This window comes from Ranitomeya variabilis, chromosome 4, assembly GCF_051348905.1.
Source record: "Ranitomeya variabilis isolate aRanVar5 chromosome 4, aRanVar5.hap1, whole genome shotgun sequence".
Taxonomy (NCBI): Eukaryota; Metazoa; Chordata; class Amphibia; order Anura; family Dendrobatidae; genus Ranitomeya; species Ranitomeya variabilis.
The window spans coordinates 227,774,448-227,796,262 of NC_135235.1; the positions used below are offsets into that span (position 1 = coordinate 227,774,448).

General features: G+C 40.5%; 1 protein-coding gene across 1 annotated transcript; it reads right to left on the reverse strand.

The window, feature by feature from the left end:
- Positions 1-1,965: 1,965 nt before the first annotated feature.
- LOC143768714 (phospholipase A2 inhibitor LNF1-like) lies at positions 1,966-9,958 on the reverse strand. The gene is made up of 5 exons (XM_077257366.1): positions 9,857-9,958; positions 5,136-5,255; positions 4,608-4,751; positions 3,170-3,319; positions 1,966-2,277 (listed from the first exon to the last, which is right to left on the reverse strand). Exons 1-5 carry the CDS (start codon positions 9,906-9,908, stop codon positions 2,138-2,140), a joined length of 606 nt encoding a protein of 201 aa, XP_077113481.1. The 5' UTR covers positions 9,909-9,958; the 3' UTR covers positions 1,966-2,137.
- Between the last annotated feature and the right edge of the window lie 11,857 nt (positions 9,959-21,815).

Here is a 21,815-nt window from a genome sequence, read left to right on the forward strand (position 1 = left end):
GAGTCATCTGCCAGGACATCGGGTTCGTCTACGGATGATTATGAGGTGAATGCTATCTTGGGGTGTATGGTGGTACGTGGTAAAAAAAATTATTTGGTGGATTGGAAGAGTTATGGCCCTGAGGACAGGTCTTGGGAGCCTGCTGAGCACTTTCGAGCTCCGCAGCTCATTGCTGCCTTCGAGTGTAGCGAGGTCCAAGGAGGGGGGCCCTAGGAGAGGGGTAATGTTAGGTGTCGAGTTCCCACCTCTGCACAGGGGGAATCTCGAACCAGCTCCGCTGCGGTCTCCCATTCTTCTCCAGCTGCAGTGGAGCCTGCTCAGTGGAGACATCGGTCCCAGCATCTAGCTCAGGCTGATACTGGGCGACTGGTTTCTACCGTCCTTCCATTGTTCCATTGTTATCTCTTCAACATCTTCCGACTATAGTGGCATGAATTGTGGAATGGAAAAAATTAGCTACTCCACAGAACAAAAAAAATACAATTCATCTAATTAAGAATTTCTCATTAGATTTCATTGAATTAATTACAGGGATTACAATTCCGCAATCCTGGAAGTCCATTGGTTTACATAAATAAAAGATTTATATAATGGGAATTACTTCATTTCCTTAAAGGAATTAAAATTTAGCAAAAAAAACTTAAGGATTGAGAATTCAGTATATTTCATTTCATAGGGAAACCTATTTCCCACTAACTTCATAACGAAAATCTGTTAACAGATACTTTTTGTATTCTCCTATGCAACCATCTTCTGGAAAACTATTAGCATTAATGATATATCCTTCAATAAGAAAAAACATATGTGCTTAACTGGGAGAAGGATCTAATAAATAGCTTTCTCTATAGACCAGTGGAATGAAGCTCTAATACATTCTTAGTCTTCAAACATTTGCCCAACCCTATATGAGTCCTACTTTAAGACACTCACGAGATGGTACTTCATGCCTTCCAGATTGACCAATATGTTGGAGAGGTTGTGGCCTCATTGGCAATCTCCTACATATTTTCTGGAATTGCTCCAAATTAAAGAACGTGGGGAATGAATTGTCCGCTCTTATAAATAAAATATTGCATAAAGAAATCGCCAAATGGCACTGCTAAAAATTAAATTGCAGCTAATTGGAAGAGGCTCTAAATTCCGTCTACTTCGAAAAGAGTAGGTACAATTTCTTTGTACAATGTGTATGAAAAAAAATCAAGCCATTGCTAACAATTATTACTCTAAATTCTATAACAGGTGGAAACCTTGGATTGATATAATAACCCAGTATAGCCAAGTCCTCCAAAGTACTTCAATCTCTTCTTCTTTTTGTATAATCTTTATTGCATGTTGAGTTAAGACTTATGAGTAAGTTATAGTATCAATATTGTGAATTATACGCTATTTTAGGATTCATATTAAATGGAATATGCCTTTTTGCTATAAATATTGGCAAAAAGGTTAAAATGACCTCTTGTTGTTGGTTCTCCTTCTTCCCTACATTTCATTCCCTTCCCAAACGTTCCTTCCTTCTAAATTATTTACTTATTTTCCTCCCTCCATATATCCTCCCCTTTCTTCCCTGATTTTAAAGATGTGTATTTTTGTTTGTTTGTTAAAAGTGATAACATTAATGATGAGCAAGTGTGCTCGTTATTCGAGTTTCTCCGAACATGCTTGGGTGTCCTCCAAGTATTTTGGCGTGCTTGGAGATTTAGTTTACGTCAGCGCAGCTGCATGATTTGTGGCTGTTAGACAGCTTAAATACATGTGGGGTTGCCTGTTTGTTTGGGAACCCCCACATGTATTCAAGCTGTCTAGCAGCCGCAAATCATGCAGCTGCGTCGACATAAACTAAATCTCCGAACACGCCAAAATACTCGGACACCAGATCATGTTCGGAGAAACTCGAGTAACGAGCATACTTGCTCATCACTAGTTAAAATGTAAAAAAAAAGCATGGAATAAAACACAAGGTCATGACCATGCTCGTAAAAGTTTTATTTACTTAATTTCAGAAGATCACTAATGTTAATGTTATTGATTATCAACTTCTTTCTTTTCAAAGATTTTGATCAGTAGTAATTTAGAACAATACCTATATCAGAAAAAGAGAATAATAGATTTATTTTATCAATGATGTCAAGGTAATGGATTAATTGTGTGGTGATTCAGTTGGTGCAATTGTTTGAAACTGAACTCTTTCAATCTCTTCTATACCGAAGCATGCACCCAGATTTAAGAATCCAGAAGGATTGGCACAAGACTTGAAGGATGTTCCTGGAGCAGATCCATCTGTGGAAGAAATGTAATCATCAGTTTATTATATGTCATTTTATTTACTCACAAGAAGGTTAAGAAATATTTTTGGGATATTTAGGAGTTGACAGGGACTCTCTGCACTAAGACAACTTTTATGAACACCTGGCTAATTTGATTTCCCATTTTAAATGAGTATTCTATCTGAAAAAAACACATTGTCCCCTGTGCAGTCAAATAGCAGAGACTGTTGCAATGGTGGAGACACAGCATTGAACCCAGGTAGGGTGAGTAAACCTCAATTAATTGTATAACACTAAGTGAGCCTGTTGGCAGAAGTTTAAAGTGTTAAAGATTAGACTCAAATCTGTGAAAGAACTGTAAAATTGGCATAAGTCATTCATGGCATTTTTTGTCAAGCATTTAATTTTCATTAAGGTATTCAAAAAATATCTTCTTAAACTATGAGGTTTTAAATGTAAGTTTTTATTAATTTTATTAGAAAAAAAAATAATGCAAACTCTACAATATCCATATTTATCACCTACATATGCAATCCAAGGGAGCAGGTTGAGAAGCTTTTCTACCTTTCCACATTACAGTGAGAACTAAGGGAGACCTCAGTTGAAGATAAGTTTGGAGCCATAGCAATCGTTTTACTGTAGAAACTCACTCAAGATTTGGAAATGTATGAGTAATTAATTACTTGGGTTTGTTTTACTGAAGAGAAGACAGCAGTAGAATAAAAATAATATATCGACCATCATAGAGGCATAATGGATTTTCCAGAACATAACTTTGATGGACTGTTTTTAGGATTGACCATCAGTGTATGGTTGTGGAGTTTACGGTCAAATTGTTGATTTGCTATAATGTGATGTATGGTTCACACATCAAGGGTTGAGCTTGATTGACCTTCATTCATTACCTGGTTTGAAAAATGTCCCTATGTACTCTGCACACAAGGTGGCATCTCCTGTACATTTTTCTTGTCTGTAAGCAATGCATCCTTTAGTATTGTGATCCTTGTAGCAGATTGGACAGACATATCCATTTTCTTTCTCGTTATCAACAGGTACTGTAAAAAAAAGTCAAGAAGAAATGTTGAAACTTAAAATCCTAATAGATTTTGAAATATCATCTGAAAGGTAAAGGTTTTGTTGATGATTTTTGTCACTAGAAATTAGTGAATCGATTGGAGGCAAATCAAATTGTTTTGAATTTCACACAAAGAAAATGGTGAGTATATCCTGAATATTTAAAAATTAATTCATTGGAATCAAGCATGGTTGACATTTTATTTGATGCCCACCTTGTCCCTCACTTGTGTTGGTGGTGCAGATCCAAGCATAGCGTACTTCCTCCTTGCAAATCTGGTCTTCATTTTCATCTTCAGTCTTCTTCAATTTTTGACTGTGATGCTGACTAGGTCTAACGTGACGTTATGACTTTCTTTTCTCCTCAACATCATAATGTAACAAGCTTGGTCTAATTAACACCACAGGCATTAAAGAATGAAGAAGGCTGAAGACTAGTGATAGGCGAACCCCCCGATGTTCGGGATCGGCGGATTCACCTGAGTTTTTCTGTAAAATTCGAGTTCGGGGCTGGAGATGATGCAAATTTGTGTCCGAACCCCGAACTTGGACTTTACAGATATGGGATGGGGCGGGGGGCCTGTAAAAGAAAGCATAAAATTATAATTATACTTACCTGTCCAGCGACGTGTCATCCCGCACAGCTAACGTCACCGCATGAACACTGTCAGAAAAAGCCAAAGACTGCCAAGTGCAGTGAATACCAACGGAAGGTAATGAGCGGCCCTGGAAGCAGATGCAGCCGGGAGACAGCGGGATGGAAGGACCCGTCACTGGACAGGTAAGTATAATATTTATAATGTTTATTATTAATTTTATGTTTTCTTTTACAGCCGCCCTGGACCTGAACTGGACCCGAGCTGTAACACGGGTTTCCCATGGAAATTCATGTTCGGAACCGTGGTACCAAACTTTACAGTTCGGGTTTGCCCATCTCTAGTGAAGATGAAAGAAAAGACCAGAACCGAAGAAGGTTGGCGAGGCAAAGGATGACCAGGAGGGAAATTGAGATGTTGGGACAGGTGAAGAAAGAGGCTAGATTAATGTTTTACTTAAATATTTTTCAGTCCATGTATTTATTATGCTTAACACATAATAATAAAAATCTATTTTTTAATAGCAATTCAATTCTTGTTCAAATTTGGCAAATCAAATTTCATCAGTTTTGCTCATACCAAGTAATCACGAATGATGAGTTTATAATTTTTCCATTTTACCTGCCTCTAATTAAATGCTGATTATTGAATGATTTTTGCCTTCTTTACTTACTGTAATAATCCGGGTTGCAATTGTCTTTTTCACAACAGTTTACATAAGACTGGCAAACAAATCCTTCACTTGCAATGCGGAGAAATTGGCCACTGGCTAAATTATGTTCACAGCCTTTGTGAATAAATTGGGTTGTAGTGGAATCTGAAATACATTGAGGTTCTTGTTAGAGAAAGTATTCAAGTCACGATGAAACAGTTATACATGGAAGGCTTATTTTTTATGCATTACTCATTGAAAATAGTGCACAAAGTCTCCAGAACATTGGGGTGATCACTGGTGATGATTGAAGTTGACTAACTTACTTATACTACTTTGGATGGAGACTCAGTGACAGTGAAGCCAGAGAATTACACAGATAAAGTAGTTGAATGGGCAAGTAGGTTGAATAAAAGTTAATAGAAATTTAGTCTTGGATGGGGTTGCCGACAATGAACCTTCAGGACAAGGTTAATACTCCAAGAATTTCCAAATTAAGTAATTAGATTTGTTAATATTCAAGACTTTGTCTTCAAGGAAGATACTTACTGTACCGTGTAAATCCAGAAACCGTGCAACATCTAGAACTGTCCCCACAATTCACAGATTCTTCTGTGTTACACGAATCTCCATTTCGGTTTAGACAAGACTTGCACACCAAGCTTTCCACTAAAATGGAATGTTTATATCATGTGTTTAATGATTGTATTGATGCAATCATAGTTTTCTTATTAGGAATTTCAAAATATATAACACAAGATAAGTAGAATAAGAAGAGACGGAAGAATAAAGAGGATTTAAAGAAGAAGAGAAGGAGATGAAGGAAAATGGAGAAAGACAAAGGAGAAAGGGAAACAAAAATAATAAGGGACAGGGAGAAGAGCAAAAATAAAAAAGAAGAGAAAATGGAGGAATGAGGACAAGGCAGAAGGGAAGGACTGGGAAACTAAACAAGAAAAGGAAGATAAAAAGGGAAAAGAGGTGATAAAAAAGATAATCATGATGAGAAAAGAAACATGGACAAAAGAAGAATATGTGCATAAGAACAAAGAGTAGCATCGGAGGACAAGAGACTGGGAAAGAAAAAAGAAATGTGGAGGAAAAATAATGATACATAAGAAAGAGAGGAATTGGAAAGTTAAATGGGAAGCAGAATGGTGGGAAAAAAGCAAATAAGGACAAAAAGAAAAATTAGGAGAAAGGGATAAACAAAAAAGAAGCTAGAAAATAAGAAGAAAACAAGGATAGATAGTAAGGTAAGAATTAAACCTAAATAAAAAAAATGGTTTAACATAAGAAATGAATGAGATCAAAAAGGAGAAAAGAAAATATAGACAAAGCTAAAGAGGAAGAAAAAAATGGAAGAGAGAAAAGAGAAGGATTTATAGGAAAGAAAACAAATTATAAGAGGACAAGAAGGAGAATGCAAAGAAAAAATAGGAAAAAGAAAAAGAAATAGGAGAAGATAGATAAGATAAGTGAAAGGAGGGGAAGACAGCAACAATTGAGGAGAGGGAACAGAAAAAGAAGTGTAATATACAAGAGAAAAGAGGAAGACAAGAAGAAAGCAAGAAGAAAATTAATTGGATTAAAGAGTAGAAAGGACAAGAGGAAAAAAAGGAGGGAAACAATGGTTAACAGTAAAAGAAGATAAAGGAAAAACTGAAGTGAAGAAGAAAAAGTAATGGTGGAGAAAAGGCAGAAAATAAAAAAAAGACTTAGAGATGATATTTAAAATAAGAGGCAAAAGAGAAGAAAAGAAGAATAGAGAGCAAACAAATAAAAAGAAAAAGCAAAAGAAAAGGGAGAAGTAGAAAAGATGGGAAAAAAGGTGTAGGAGGTAAAGGAAGTAAAAGAGGAGGACAAATAAAACATTAATAGTTACATAGGAGGGGAGAAAATAGAAGACAATGAAAACATAAGGCATTTAATAGAATAAAAGAAGTAGGTGAAATAGAGAAAAAAGAAAAGGAGAACAAACAGAAGGAAATACAACTTAATGGAAAATATTAAGAGAAAGGAAAGGAAGAATGGGAACAATAATATAGTTGACAAGGAAAATATGAGTAACAGCAGGTAGAAGAAGAAAAGGCAAATGATAGCGAAAGGAAAGAAAAGAAAGAAAGAAAAAAAGAAAGAAAGAAAGAAAGAAAGAAAGAAAGAAAGAAAGAAAGAAAGAAAGAAAGAAAGAAAGAAAGAAAGATGAGGGCATAAGGACTGGATGAGAAAGAAGAATATGAAGGAAAATAATAAGAAAAAAAGATTAGAATGTGAGAGCAAGGGGAAGAAGAGAATAAGGAACCCTCACAATGACCTACAAAGCCATCCACAACCTATCTCCTCCATACATCTGTGACATGATCTCCTGGTACCTACCAACACGCAACCTCCGATCCTCTCAAGACCTCCTTCTCTACTCCCCCCTCATATCTTCTTCCCACAACCGCATCCAAGACTTCTCCCGTGCTTCCCCCATACTCTGGAACTCTCTACCCCAGCACATCAGACTCTCGCCTACCATAGAAACTTTCAAAAAGAGCCTGAAGACTCACCTCTTCCGACAAGCCTACAGCCTGCAGTGATCCTGAACCTACTGAACCGCCGCACAACCAGCTCTACCCTCTCCTAGTGTATCATCACCCATCCCCTGCAGACTGTGAGCCCTCGCGGGCAGGGTCCTCCCTCCTTATGTACCCGTGTGCCTTGTTTTTGCTCATGTTTAATGTTTATCTATATTTGCCCCGTACTTCACATGTAAAGCGCCATGGAATAAATGGCGCTATAAAAATGAATAATAATAATAATAATAATAATAAGGAAAAGGTGGAGAAGACATGTGAAAGCAAAAGAAAAATGTGAAAAATTAGACCAAGATTATCTATCTATATAATTTTCTAAGGGGCACTTCCGTCTGTTTGTCTGTCTGTCATGGAAATCCCAAGTCGCTGACTCCCCCCCAGTCAGCGCCCGCCACCCACATAGCATTTTAGCAGTCCGTTAAACTGACTGCGTTACACCGCAGCATAACGCGGTGTAACGCAGTCTGTTAACGCTGCTATTAACACTGTGTGACAAACTTTTTACTATTGATGCTGTCTATGCAGCATCAATAGTAAAAAGATATAATGTTAAAAATAATAAAAAAAAATAAAAATGGTGCTTTTCTAACCCTTCGGCGTCCACTGATGTACGTGAGCGGCGAGGCTGCCGCCAGCTTCCGTTCCCAGAGATGCATTGTGAAATTACCCAGATGACTTAGCGGTCTCGCGAGACCGCTAAGTCATCTGGGTAATTTCGCAATGCATCACTGGGAATGGAAGCTGGCGGCAGCCTCGCCGCTCTCGCGTATCGGTGGATGCCGGAGGGTGAGTATATAACTATTTTTTATTTTAATTCTTTTTTTTAACAGAGATATGGTGCCCACACTGCTGTATACTACATGGGCTATGTTACATACTGCGTGACTGATACATACTACGTGGGCAGTGTTATATACTGCGTGGGCAGTGTTATTTACTGCGTGGGCTGTGCTATATACTACGTGGCTGCTATGTACTATGGGGCTGCTATATACTATGTGGCTGCTACATACTATGTGGCTGCTATATACTATGTGGCTGTGCTATATACTATGTGGCTGTGCTATATACTACGTGGCTGGGCTGTATACTACGTGGCTGTGCTATATACTACATGGCTCTGCTATATACTACGTGGCTGTCTGTGTTATATGGTATGTGGGCTGTGTTATACACTATGTGGCTGTGCTCTATACTACGTGGCTGTGCTATATACTATGTGGCTGTGCTATATATTACGTGGCTGTGCTATATACTACGTGGCTGTGTTATATACTGCATGGGCTGTGTTATATACTGTGTGGGCTGTGCTATATACTGCCTGGGCTGTGCTATATATGAAGTGGCTGTGCTATATATTATGTGGCTGCTATATACTATGTGGCTGCTATATAATATGTGGCTGCTATATAATATGTGGCTGCTATATACTATGTGGCTGTGCTATATACTACGTGGCTGTGCTATATACTATGGGCTTTGCTATATACTACGTGGCTGCTATATACTACGTGGCTGTCTGTGATATATACTAGGTGGGCTGTGTTATATACTACGTGGCTGTGCTATATACTATGTGGCTGTGCTATATACTACATGGCTGTACTATATACTACGTGGCTGTGCTATATACTACATGGCTGTGCTATACACTACGTGGCTGTCTGTGATATATACTACGTGGGCTGTGTTATATACTACGTGGCTGTGTTATATACTACGTGGCTGTGCTATATACTATGTGGCTGTGCTATATACTACGTGGCTGTGCTATACACTGCATGGCTGTGCTATATACTATGTGGCTGCTATATATTATGTGGCTGCTATATACTACGTGACTGTGCTATACACTATGTGGCTGTGCTATATACTACATACTACATGGCTGTGCTATATACTACGTGGCTGTGTTATATACTATGTGGCTGTACTATATCCTGCACCCCAAACCCCTGACATCCAGAGCCCCGAACCCCCGACATCCTGCGACCAATCAGCAACAGACGCAGTCCAGCCGCGAATTGACGTGGGATTTAAACCACGCTTCAGTGATTGGTTGTGCCCGGCCGGCTGCGACCAATCAGCGCTATTGGCATGGGATTTAAATGCCGCTTCAGTGATTGGTCGCGCACGGCCGGCCACGACCAATCAGCGATATTGGCGCGGTATTTAAACACTGCTACGGTCATTGGTCGTGCCCGGCCGGTCGCGACCAATCAACGACAGGTGCAGTCCGACCGCGAATTGGCGCCTGATTTGAACCATGCTTCGCTGATCGGCCAGCCGGGCGCGACCAATCAGCGATATTGGAGCGCAATTTAACCCCCACTCACAGCGCGACGTACATACATACATACATATTCTAGAATACCCGATGCGTTAGAATCGGGCCACCATCTAGTACAGTAGATAAATGTAGAGAAATAAAAAGAAACAAGAAAAAGAAAATAAAAAAAAGAAAAAATATATAGTTGCAATTTGTTCAAAGCATGATAGAATCTAATTTTCAGATTGTATTTATAAAGGGTCTAATTTTTAACAAAAATATTTTCTATATGGAAAATGCCTTCATATTTGCCTTATTCTCCACAATTATGTAATACTTGAAAAAGGAACAACACAGCAAAGAAGGTGCCACGCCACAGTGCACTATGTGCATATGTTGTGTAGTGACTGCACTATTCTTACCTGAGACGAGAAGAGCAGAGATCACGCAAAGCAAAGTGACCAGGTTTTTCATCGTGGATCAGTGGTGGCTTCTCGGATTCTCTTCTGCTCATCCTGTTGTCTGTACACCGGGATCATATAAATACTCTATGGAAAGGTAAAAAAAACCATAATGTATCATGGGATGGATGAGATCACTCTGATAATACTAGGGCATGCCACACTTTCCAAGTATCTCTGGCAGGTTATTCTCCTTTTAGCAAAGTTTGAGGTACAACAACTGCCTTGAGGAAAGAAAAGACAAACAATGAGAGAATGAGGCAATGGCCATCAGAATATCTGTCAATTTGATCATGCCAAACATAAACAATGTCTTCATTTTGTGCAATATTTAATAAAGTTAAATCTCAAAATATATTTACCCTCTTGGGGAGTGTTAGGTGTTTTCTTGTTGTTTGTGTAAACAACCTTTTTATTGTGTGTTTCTTATTCACACGTTTTAGAATTAATTTCTACCACTGAATGTAATATAAACATACTTTTTATTTTTTAAATAAATCCCAAGTAATAAGTCTATTATCACTTATTTTATAATGTTATTTAACCCCTTAACCCCGGAGCTTTTTTCGTTTTTTTTTTTTTTTCGTTTTTTGCTCCTCTTCTTTCCAGAGCCATGACTTTTTTATTTTTTGGTCAATATGGCCATGTGAGAGCTTATTTTTTGCAGAATTAATTGTACTTTTGAACAAAACCATTGGTTTTACCATGTCATGTACTAGAAAATGGGGGAAAAAATTCCAAGTGCTGTGAAATTGCAAAAAACGTGCAATCCCACACTTTTTTGTTTGTTTTTTTTACTAGGTTCACTAAATGCTAAAACTGACCTCCAGGTCATTATGAATTCATAGACACCAAACATTTCTAGGTTCTGTTTAATCTAAGTGGTGAAATAAAATTCCAAACTTTGTTTTAAAAAAATTGTGCCATTTTCCGATACCCGTAGCGTTTCCATTTATCGTGATCTCGGGTTGGGTGAGGAGTCGGACTTATTTTTGCATGCCGAGCTGACATTTTTAGTGATACCATTTTGGTGCAGATACGTTCTTTTGATCGCCCGTTATTGCATTTTAATTTAATTACTTTTGGCATGCTTCAATAGTCTCCATGGAGACTAGAAGCTGCCACAACCCGATTGGCTTTGCTACATAGAGGCAATGATCAGATCGCCAATATGTAGCAGAATTACTCACAGCAATCCAATACTAACAACCATAGAGGTCTCCAGGAGACCTCAGGTTGTCATGCCAACACACCAGTGACCCGCGATCCGTGGGTGGGTCACCGGTGGGCGTATTTCCGGCGTGATTGCCGGAAGCATTTGTTAAATGCTGCTGTCAGAGTTTGACAACTGCATTTAACTGGTTAATAGCGGCGGGTGGATCGCAATTCCACCCGCGGCCATTCCGGGCACATGTCAGCTGTTCAAAACAGCCAGGAAAGATGTGGGCTCACCACCGGAGATCACATCAAAGGGAGGGAGTCCGACATCCGCGTAAATGTATGCCCGATGTCGGAAAGGGGTTAAATCTTCTTACATCCCGGCATCGCCAACTCCTCTTTTTGCTCAATGTCAACAGGATTCCCATTCAGCAGTCATGGTTTACTGACCTGGCCTATAGATCCAAGTTCTGCAAAAAGATACTCCCATCTCTAATTATGCATGAGTGATTCACCCATTTGAGGAAGATCATTAGAATTAGATATTAATTTAATTTTATAACCAATTAATTGATTGATCTATTCACGCAATGTGTAACAGTTCACGTAATCATTCTTTAGTTCTAAAACCCCAACAGTGGAAAGATAAATTTGCAGCCATCGTCATTCATACAACCTTTTAAAGATAATTTCACCTCTTTTCCACCTGGAGAAGAAAATGAAAAATAATCATTAAGAAAAATGTCTTAGGTAATAATTCTTAATTTTATTTAAAGTAAAATATGCTTCTTCAGTTTGAAAAGTTACAGAGTATACGGTTTGCACAAAAGCTGAAAATACAAAATGGTTGATACATTTTTTAGTGAAGAAGATATATGAAGTTGCTTTGTTTTTGTATTTTACTTGTATATTGATCAAAAAACATTTTGTTGCAAAATTGTACATTTCATTACAACAATAAAAATTTGTTCACCTGGATCTAAGGCTGTTGCACTATACTCAAAATATCTTTTCAAGGATCCAGTGCAGTTCACCACCTCATCATTTTTACATTCCTTAACACTGCCCGAATACTATTTGAGGTTGGATCTTCTGGTGGAATTGAAGAGAAAGATACAATTATTGCTAATATTATAAGAACTTTGAAATAATCCTCCATCCATAAAAAATGGGATACTTTGCCGATTGCTAGAACCCCTCCTGGTTCCAAGACCCAGGGCTCTGAAGAGCCCATATGTGAGTGGAATGGTGATCAATCTTGTACAAATCAACTCCATTTATTCTTAATGGTTGCAGGCGCAATGTAATTGTTGCTCCATGGTGTCTCACCAAGCCTACTAACGAGAATCCTTGAGGATGTTAGCTAAAGGTTTGCAGGGCTCTGGATCAGTGTTTTCAGACTACCGAGGTGACCGATAGACCAGGGTTCTTAAATTTTTCTACTCAAGCCAGCGAATATTAAAGAGTTGAGTCTATTCGAAGTCACCAATGGATGTGTAAAAGATGGGTTAACACTAACAATATTTCAATGCAAAAGATTGGGCACTCTTGGAGATTTGTGTGCTCTGATAACGTTGCCTGAGGTTTCAGACCTTATTTAGTCTGTTAGGGTTATGGCTTGTTCACTATCATCATTAGAAAAGGCCAGGAGAAAGCTATAAGAAGATAGGAAAGCGTTTTCAAGTTGCCCATTCCTCAGTTCTAAATGTACATCAGCATACCCGGCAGTGGCTGCTGTACCAGTCTATGGAGCTGCATTCTCTGAACAGGGCTCCTTAGACTGGACAAAGAAGACGGGATTGTTGTTAGACTTCCATTTGGATTGCTGCGGACTCGCTTGGATTTTTTTGTTGTTGAAATAAATGGGTAAAAAAGGGAACTTATAAGGAAGAGATTTTTACAAACAAAGGACTTTTCTGTGTGTATATTTCTTTTAACTGTGGCCCTGGGCTTGATGTCAGCATACATTGCAGTGCTGACATCAACCCCAAAACCATTACCCAAATTTCCAGGACCCCATAGCAATTGGGAAGAGCATAGGCTAAGTGCCAGAATTAGCACATCTAATAGAAGAGACATTTTTGGGGCGGCTAAGGGACGGTCTTGCTAGGCTGGGAAATTGCCAATATCCATGGCCCTTCCCAGCCTATTATTATCAGCACGCATAATTTATCACATGATTTATTTTTCAAAGGGCTCTTACATACAGCCGTAAGAATCAGCCAAGTTTTATCCATCATTTTGATTGACAGCAATAATCCCCATTAGAGTTGAGCGACTTTTACTTTTTTTGGATCGAGTCGGGTTTCGCGAAACCCGACTTTGTCAAAAGTCGGGTCAGGTGAAATCGGCCGATTATTGTGAAAAGTCGGGGGCCGACTGAAACACGAAACCCAATGCAAGTCAATGGGGAATCAAAGTCGGCATTGAGTGGAGGACAGGAAAACACCTACAGTGCCCATTTTAATGCCAAAAACATCAATTCTTATTACTTAAGCTTGTCAATCTTAATTTACTTCATAATAATAGTTAGGCATTGAAAACTGGGGGTCATTTGGCTAAAGTTGTCGGGGGGTAGAGCTGGCTCAAGATTTTCGTGGGCCCAGGAAATGCGGAATAGGTCACGGCGGTGGAGCAGGGAGAGGTAAGTATTTCAACTTTGCAAGTGCTGTGATCCTGAGCAAGCAGGGGGGCCCACTCGTTCATAGGAAGGTGCAGATGAAAGTGCAGGTTCCTTCATCAGGTCGGGGGCATACTCGTTGGTGATGTCACTGGCACAGGGCCCCTCATAGTACGGCGGTGTGTTTGATGGTGGGTAGCGCCTTCCACTGGCAGAGACACATTTGCGTACTATGAGGGGCCTGTGCCAGTGACATCGCTAATGAGTATGCCCCCCCACCTGATAAAGGAACCTGCACTTTCATCTGCACCTTCCTATTTGTCCCCGTGTAAGGTGGTATAGTATGCGGGAAGGGGAACCTGACTTTCAGCAGGGTCAGATTCTGGCTATGTAGAGTGCAAGGGGACTGTAGTGGTCTGGGTCAATATACCAGCAGACTCATCTATCAGTGGCTGGGCAATGGGCAGGATGAGAAGGAAACACAGTTAGTAGGCCCAAATAATAAAGTAGGCTAAATGCAGTTCAAATGTGGTAACAGGACTAAACAGGCGGCATTACTTTGTTCAGTGGAGGAAAACTGTAATGAGTGGCAGACACAGTTAGTAGGCCCAAATAATAAAGTGGGCTAAATGCAGTTCAAATGTGGTAACAGGACTAAACAGGCAGCATTGCTTTGTTCAGAGGAGGAAAATTGTAATGAGTGGCAGACACAATTAGTAGGCTCAAATAATAAAGTAGGCTAAATGCAGTTCAAATGTGGTAACAGGACTAAACAGGCGGCATTGCTTTGTTCAGTGGAGGAAAACTGTAATAAGTGGCAGACATAGCTAGTAGGCCCAAATAATAAAGTAGGCTAAATGCAGTTCAAATGTGGTAACAGGACTAAACAGGCAGCATTGCTTTGTTCAGTGGAGGAAAACTGTAATGAGTGGCAGACACAGTTAGTAGGCCCAAATAATAAAGTAGGCTAAATGCAGTTCAAATGTGGTAACAGGACTAAACAGGTGGCATTGCTTTGTTCAGTGGAGGAAAACTGTAATGAGTGGCAGACACATGTAGTAGGCCCAAATTATTAAGGTAGGCTAAATGCAGTTCAAATGTGGTAACAGGACTAAACAGGCGGCATTACTTTGTTCAGTGGAGGAAAACTGTAATGAGTGGCAGACACAGTTAGTAGGCCCAAATAATAAAGTGGGCTAAATGCAGTTCAAATGTGGTAACAGGACTAAACAGGCAGCATTGCTTTGTTCAGAGGAGGAAAATTGTAATGAGTGGCAGACACAATTAGTAGGCCCAAATAATAAAGTAGGCTAAATGCAGTTCAAATGTGGTAACAGGACTAAACAGGCGGCATTGCTTTGTTCAGTGGAGGAAAACTGTAATAAGTGGCAGACATAGCTAGTAGGCCCAAATAATAAAGTAGGCTAAATGCAGTTCAAATGTGGTAACAGGACTAAACAGGCAGCATTGCTTTGTTCAGTGGAGGAAAACTGTAATGAGTGGCAGACACAGTTAGTAGGCCCAAATAATAAAGTAGGCTAAATGCAGTTCAAATGTGGTAACAGGACTAAACAGGTGGCATTGCTTTGTTCAGTGGAGGAAAACTGTAATGAGTGGCAGACACATGTAGTAGGCCCAAATTATTAAGGTAGGCTAAATGCAGTTCAAATGTGGTAACAGGACTAAACAGGCGGCATTGCTTTGTTCAGTGGAAGAAAACTGTAATGAGTGGCAGACACAGTTAGTAGGCCCAAATAATAAAGTAGACTAAATGCAGTTCAAATGTGGTAACAGGACTAAACAGGCGGCATTGCTTTGTTCAGTGGAGGAAAACTGTAATGAGTGGCAGACACAGTTAGTAGGCCCAAATAATAAAGTAGGCTAAATGCAGTTCAAATGTGGTAACAGGACTAAACAGACGGCATTGCTTTGTTCAGTGGAGGAAAACTGTTATGAGTGGCAGACACAGTTAGTAGGCCCAAATTATTAAGGTAGGCTAAATGCAGTTCAAATGTGGTAACAGCACTAAACAGGCGGCATTGTCTTGTTCAGTGGAGGAAAACTGTAATGAGTGGCAGACACAGTTAGTAGGCCCAAATAATAAAGTAGGCTAAATGCAGTTCAAATATGGTAACAGGACTAAACAGGCAGCATTGCTTTGTTCAGTGGAGGAAAACTGTAATGAGTGGCAGACACAGTTAGTAGGCCCAAATAATAAAGTGGGCTAAATGCAGTTCAAATGTGGTAACAGGACTAAACAAGCGGCATTGCTTTGTTCAGTGGAGGAAAACGGTAATGAGTGGCAGACACAGTTAGTAGGCCCAAATAATAAAGTGGGCTAAATGCAGTTCAAATGTGGTAACAGGACTAAACAGGCAGCATTGCTTTGTTCAGAGGAGGAAAATTGTAATGAGTGGCAGACACAATTAGTAGGCCCAAATAATAAAGTAGGCTAAATGCAGTTCAAATGTGGTAACAGGACTAAACAGGCGGCATTGCTTTGTTCAGTGGAGGAAAACTGTAATAAGTGGCAGACATAGCTAGTAGGCCCAAATAATAAAGTAGGCTAAATGCAGTTCAAATGTGGTAACAGGACTAAACAGGCAGCATTGCTTTGTTCAGTGGAGGAAAACTGTAATGAGTGGCAGACACAGTTAGTAGGCCCAAATAATAAAGTAGGCTAAATGCAGTTCAAATGTGGTAACAGGACTAAACAGGTGGCATTGCTTTGTTCAGTGGAGGAAAACTGTAATGAGTGGCAGACACATGTAGTAGGCCCAAATTATTAAGGTAGGCTAAATGCAGTTCAAATGTGGTAACAGGACTAAACAGGCGGCATTGCTTTGTTCAGAGGAGGAAAATTGTAATGAGTGGCAGACACAATTAGTAGGCCCAAATAATAAAGTAGGCTAAATGCAGTTCAAATGTGGTAACAGGACTAAACAGGCGGCATTGCTTTGTTCAGTGGAGGAAAACTGTAATAAGTGGCAGACATAGCTAGTAGGCCCAAATAATAAAGTAGGCTAAATGCAGTTCAAATGTGGTAACAGGACTAAACAGGCAGCATTGCTTTGTTCAGTGGAGGAAAACTGTAATGAGTGGCAGACACAGTTAGTAGGCCCAAATAATAAAGTAGGCTAAATGCAGTTCAAATGTGGTAACAGGACTAAACAGGTGGCATTGCTTTGTTCAGTGGAGGAAAACTGTAATGAGTGGCAGACACATGTAGTAGGCCCAAATTATTAAGGTAGGCTAAATGCAGTTCAAATGTGGTAACAGGACTAAACAGGCGGCATTGCTTTGTTCAGTGGAAGAAAACTGTAATGAGTGGCAGACACAGTTAGTAGGCCCAAATAATAAAGTAGACTAAATGCAGTTCAAATGTGGTAACAGGACTAAACAGGCGGCATTGCTTTGTTCAGTGGAGGAAAACTGTAATGAGTGGCAGACACAGTTAGTAGGCCCAAATAATAAAGTAGGCTAAATGCAGTTCAAATGTGGTAACAGGACTAAACAGACGGCATTGCTTTGTTCAGTGGAGGAAAACTGTTATGAGTGGCAGACACAGTTAGTAGGCCCAAATTATTATGGTAGGCTAAATGCAGTTCAAATGTGGTAACAGCACTAAACAGGCGGCATTGTCTTGTTCAGTGGAGGAAAACTGTAATGAGTGGCAGACACAATTAGTAGGCCCAAATAATAAAGTAGGCTAAATGCAGTTCAAATGTGGTAACAGGACTAAACAGGCAGCATTGCTTTGTTCAGTGGAGGAAAACTGTAATGAGTGGCAGACACAGTTAGTAGGCCCAAATAATAAAGTGGGCTAAATGCAGTTCAAATGTGGTAACAGGACTAAACAAGCGGCATTGCTTTGTTCAGTGGAGGAAAACGGTAATGAGTGGCAGACACAGTTAGTAGGCCCAAATAATAAAGTGGGCTAAATGTCTGCCAAAAATTTGTTCATAAATAAACAGGTGGCATAGCTAGGTACAGAGGTGGGCTCCTCTGCTGAGTAGCAGACAGTGGTAGTAGGCGCAAAGTATTATCTGGTCTAAATGGAGGCCAGGGCCCCTGTATATTTTAACTATCATCTATCATTTCAACAAATTTGTATTGGCAATGCCACCTAAGGCTTTAACAGCACAGACTACACAGTGGTGGAGCAGGGAGAGGTAAGTATTGCAAGTGGTAGAGCACTGTTCGAGCTGGGGAGCAATCTCTCGTGGGCAGCGGTACTGGCACAGGGCCCCTCATATTACGACGGTGTGTGTTGTGAATTCTGCTTTTGGGCTCCCTCCGGTGGTTGTAGGTGGTAATGCAGTTGTCCCTGAGTTGCAGTCCTGGTCAGGTGTATCTGCTGATTGAAGTTCTGACTGGGGTATTTAGGCGTGCAGGATTCATTAGTCCTTGCCAGTTGTCCATGGTTGTTGGGAGGTTTTGGTCCTGGTTTGGTTCCTTCTGCCTTCTGCCAAATCAGCAAAGTTTAGTGTCTGGTTTTGTTTCTGTGGCACACATGCTGTGTGCTTAATAATTCTGTGCTATTCAGTGTTTTTTTGTCTAGCTTAGATTGTGTCAGTATTTTCTCAGTCTTGATGGATTCTCTGGAGTGGCAGATATACATTCCATGTCTTTAGTTAGATTGTGGAACTTTTTGTATTATCTGCTGTGGATATTTTTGGAAGGGTTTTAATATGGACCGCTTTGTATTCTGTCCTATCTTTCCCTATTTAGCTAGAGTGGCCTCTTTTGCTGAATCCTGTTTTCTGCCTGCGTGTGTCTTTCCTCTCCTACTCACAGTCAATATTCGTGGGGGGCTGCCTATCCTTTGGGGTTCTGCTCTGAGGCAAGGTAGTATTCCTATTTCCATCTATAGGGGTATTTAGTCCTCCGGCTGTGTCGAGGTGTCTAGGGTTTGTTAGGCACACCCCACGGCTACTTCTAGTTGCGGTGTTAGTTCAGGTTTTGCGGTCAGTACAGTTTCCACCTACTCCAGAGAAAGTTCATGCGGCTCCAAAGTCACCGGATCATAACAGTACAACTGGCCCACTATGAGTTAAATGCATCTCAGAAGAAGGGAAGAAAGGTGTTGAGTCATTTTTTTTCTGCAGTTTGCTTTGCCTTTTCTTCCCTCTTTTTCTCTGGGTGGCTAAGGAGTCTTGTGTTAGCATGGATGTTCAGGAATTAGCTTCTCGTGTAGACCAGCTTGCTGCTAGGGTACAGGGAATTTCTGATTATATTGTTCAGACTCCTGTTTTAGAGCCGAAGATTCCTACTCCTGATTTGTTTTTTGGTGACAGGTCCAAATTTTTGAGTTTTAAAAACAACTGTAAACTGTTTTTTGCTTTGAGACCTCGATCCTCTAGGGATTCTATTCAGCAGGTTAAAATCGTCATTTCCCTGCTGCGTGGTGATCCACAGGATTGGGCATTTTCCCTGGAATCTGGGAATCCGGCTTTGCTTAATGTAGATTCCTTTATTCAGGCTTTAGGACTATTATATGATGAACCTAATTCTGTGGATCAAGCGGAGAAGACCTTGTTGGCCCTATCTCAGGGTCAAGAGGCGGCAGAATTGTATTGTCAGAAATTTAGAAAATGGTCTGTGTTGACTAAATGGAATGATGATGCTTTGGCTGCAATTTTCAGAAAGCGTCTTTCTGAATCCGTTAAAGATGTTATGGTGGGGTTTCCCACGCCTGTCGGTCTGAGTGATTCTATGTCTTTGGCCATTCAGATTGATCGGCGCTTGCGGGAGCGCAGAACTGTGCACGCTGTGGCGTTGTCCTCAGAGCAGAGTCCTGAGTCAATGCAGTGTGATAGGATTCTGTCTAGGACAGAACGACAAGGACTCAGACGTCGGAATAGGTTGTGTTATTATTGTGGCGACGCTTCTCATGTCATTTCAGTCTGCCCTAAATGGACAAAGAGGATCGCTAGTTCATTTACCATCAGTACTGTACAGCCTAAATTTCTGTTATCGGTGTCCTTGATCTGCTCATTGTCATAATTTTCTGTCTTGGAGTTTGTGGATTCAGGCGCCGCTTTGAACTTAATGGACCTTGAGTTTGCCAGGCGTTGTGGTTTCTCCTTGCAGCCCTTGCAGAACCTTATTCCTTTAAGGGGCATTGATGCTACACCTTTGGCTAAAAATAAGCCCCAGTTTTGGACACAGGTGACCATGCGCATGGCGCCAGCCCATCAGGAAGATTGTCGATTTCTGGTATTGCATAATTTACATGATGCTATCGTGTTGGGTTTTCCGTGGTTGCAGGTACACAATCCTGTGTTGGATTGGATGTCTATGTCTGTGACTAGTTGGGGTTGGCAGGGGGTTCATAATGATGTTCCTTTAATGTCCATCTCCTCTTCTTCCTCTTCCGAAATTCCAGAGTTTTTGTCTGATTTTCAGGATGTATTCGATGAGCCCAAGTCCAGTTCTCTTCCACCGCACAGGGACTGTGATTGTGCTATTGATTTGATTCCAGGCTGTAAGTTTCCTAAGGGCCGACTCTTCAACCTGTCTGTGCCTGAACATACCGCTATGCGGAGTTATGTTAAGGAGTCTTTGGAGAAAGGGCATATTCGGCCATCTTCTTCACCAATGGGAGCAGGATTTTTTTCGTTGCTAAGAAGGATGGCTCCTTGAGACCCTGTATTGATTATCGCCTCTTGAATAAGATCACGGTCAAGTTTCAATACCCTATACCTTTGCTTTTCGATTTGTTTGCTAGGATTAAGGGGGCTAGTTGGTTTACGAATATTGACCTTCGGGGGGCGTATAATCTTGTTCGTATTAAGCAGGGTGATGAATGGAAAGCTGAGTTCAATATGCCCGAAGGCCATTTTGAATACCTTGTGATGCCGTTCGGGATCACTAATGCTCCATCTGTTTTTCAATCTTTCATGCATGATATCTTCCGGACTTATATTGATAAATTCTTGATTGTATATTTGGACGATATTTTGATTTTTTCTGATGATTGGGAGTCTCATGTGGAACAGGTCAGGATGGTATTTCAGATCCTTCGTTACAATGCTTTGTTTGGGAAGGGGTCTAAGTGTCTTTTTGGGGTGCAGAAGGTTTCTTTTTTGGGTTTTATTTTTTTCCTTCATCTATTGAGATGGATCCTGTTAAGGTTCAGGCCATTCATGATTGGATTCAACCCACGTCCGTAAAGAGCCTTCAGAAATTTTTGGGTTTTGCAAATTTTTATCGCCGTTTCATTGCTAACTTTTCCAGCGTGGTTAAACCCTTGACCGATTTGACGAAAAAAGGCGCTGATGTGGCGAATTGGTCCTCTGCGGCTGTTTCTGCCTTTCAGGAGCTTTAAACGTTGATTTACTTCTGCTCCGGTGTTGTGCCAACCGGATGTTTCCCTTCCGTTTCAGGTTGAGATTGACGCTTCTGAGATTGGCACATGGGCAGTTTTGTCCCAGAGGGATCATGTTGGTTCCTTGATGAAACCGTGTGCATTCTTTTCCCATAAATTCCCATAAATACCACCGTATTGTGGTCTTGACCGATCATAAGAATTTGATTTACCTCGAGTCTGCCAAGCGGCTGAAACCTAGACAAGCTTAATGGTCCTTGTTTTTTTCCCGTTTTAATTTTGTGGTCTCGTATCTTCCGGGTTCCAAGAATATTAAGGCTGATGCCCTTTCTAGGAGTTTTTTGCCTGATTCTCCTGAGGTCCTTGAACTGGTCGGCATTCTGAAAGAAGTGGTGGTTCTTTCTGCTATTTTCCCTGATTTACGATGGGTTCTTCAGGAATTTCAGGCTGACAGACCTGATCGTTGTCCAGTGGGGAAACTGTTTGTTCCTGACAGATGGAATAGTAGAGTGATTTCTGAGGTTCACTGTTCTGTGTTGGCTGGTCATCCTGGTATTTTTGGTACCAGAGACTTGGTTGGTAGGTCCTTTTGGTGGCCTTCTTTATCACGTGATGTGCGTTCTTTTGTGCAGTCCTGTGGGACTTGTGCGCGGGCCAAGCCTTGTTGTTCCCGTGCTATTGGGTTGCTTTTGCCATTGCCGGTCCCTGAGAGGCCCTGGACGCATATTTCTATGGATTTTATTTCTGATCTTCCGGTTTCCCAGAGGATGTCGGTTATCTGGGTTGTTTGTGACCGGTTTTCTAAGATGGTT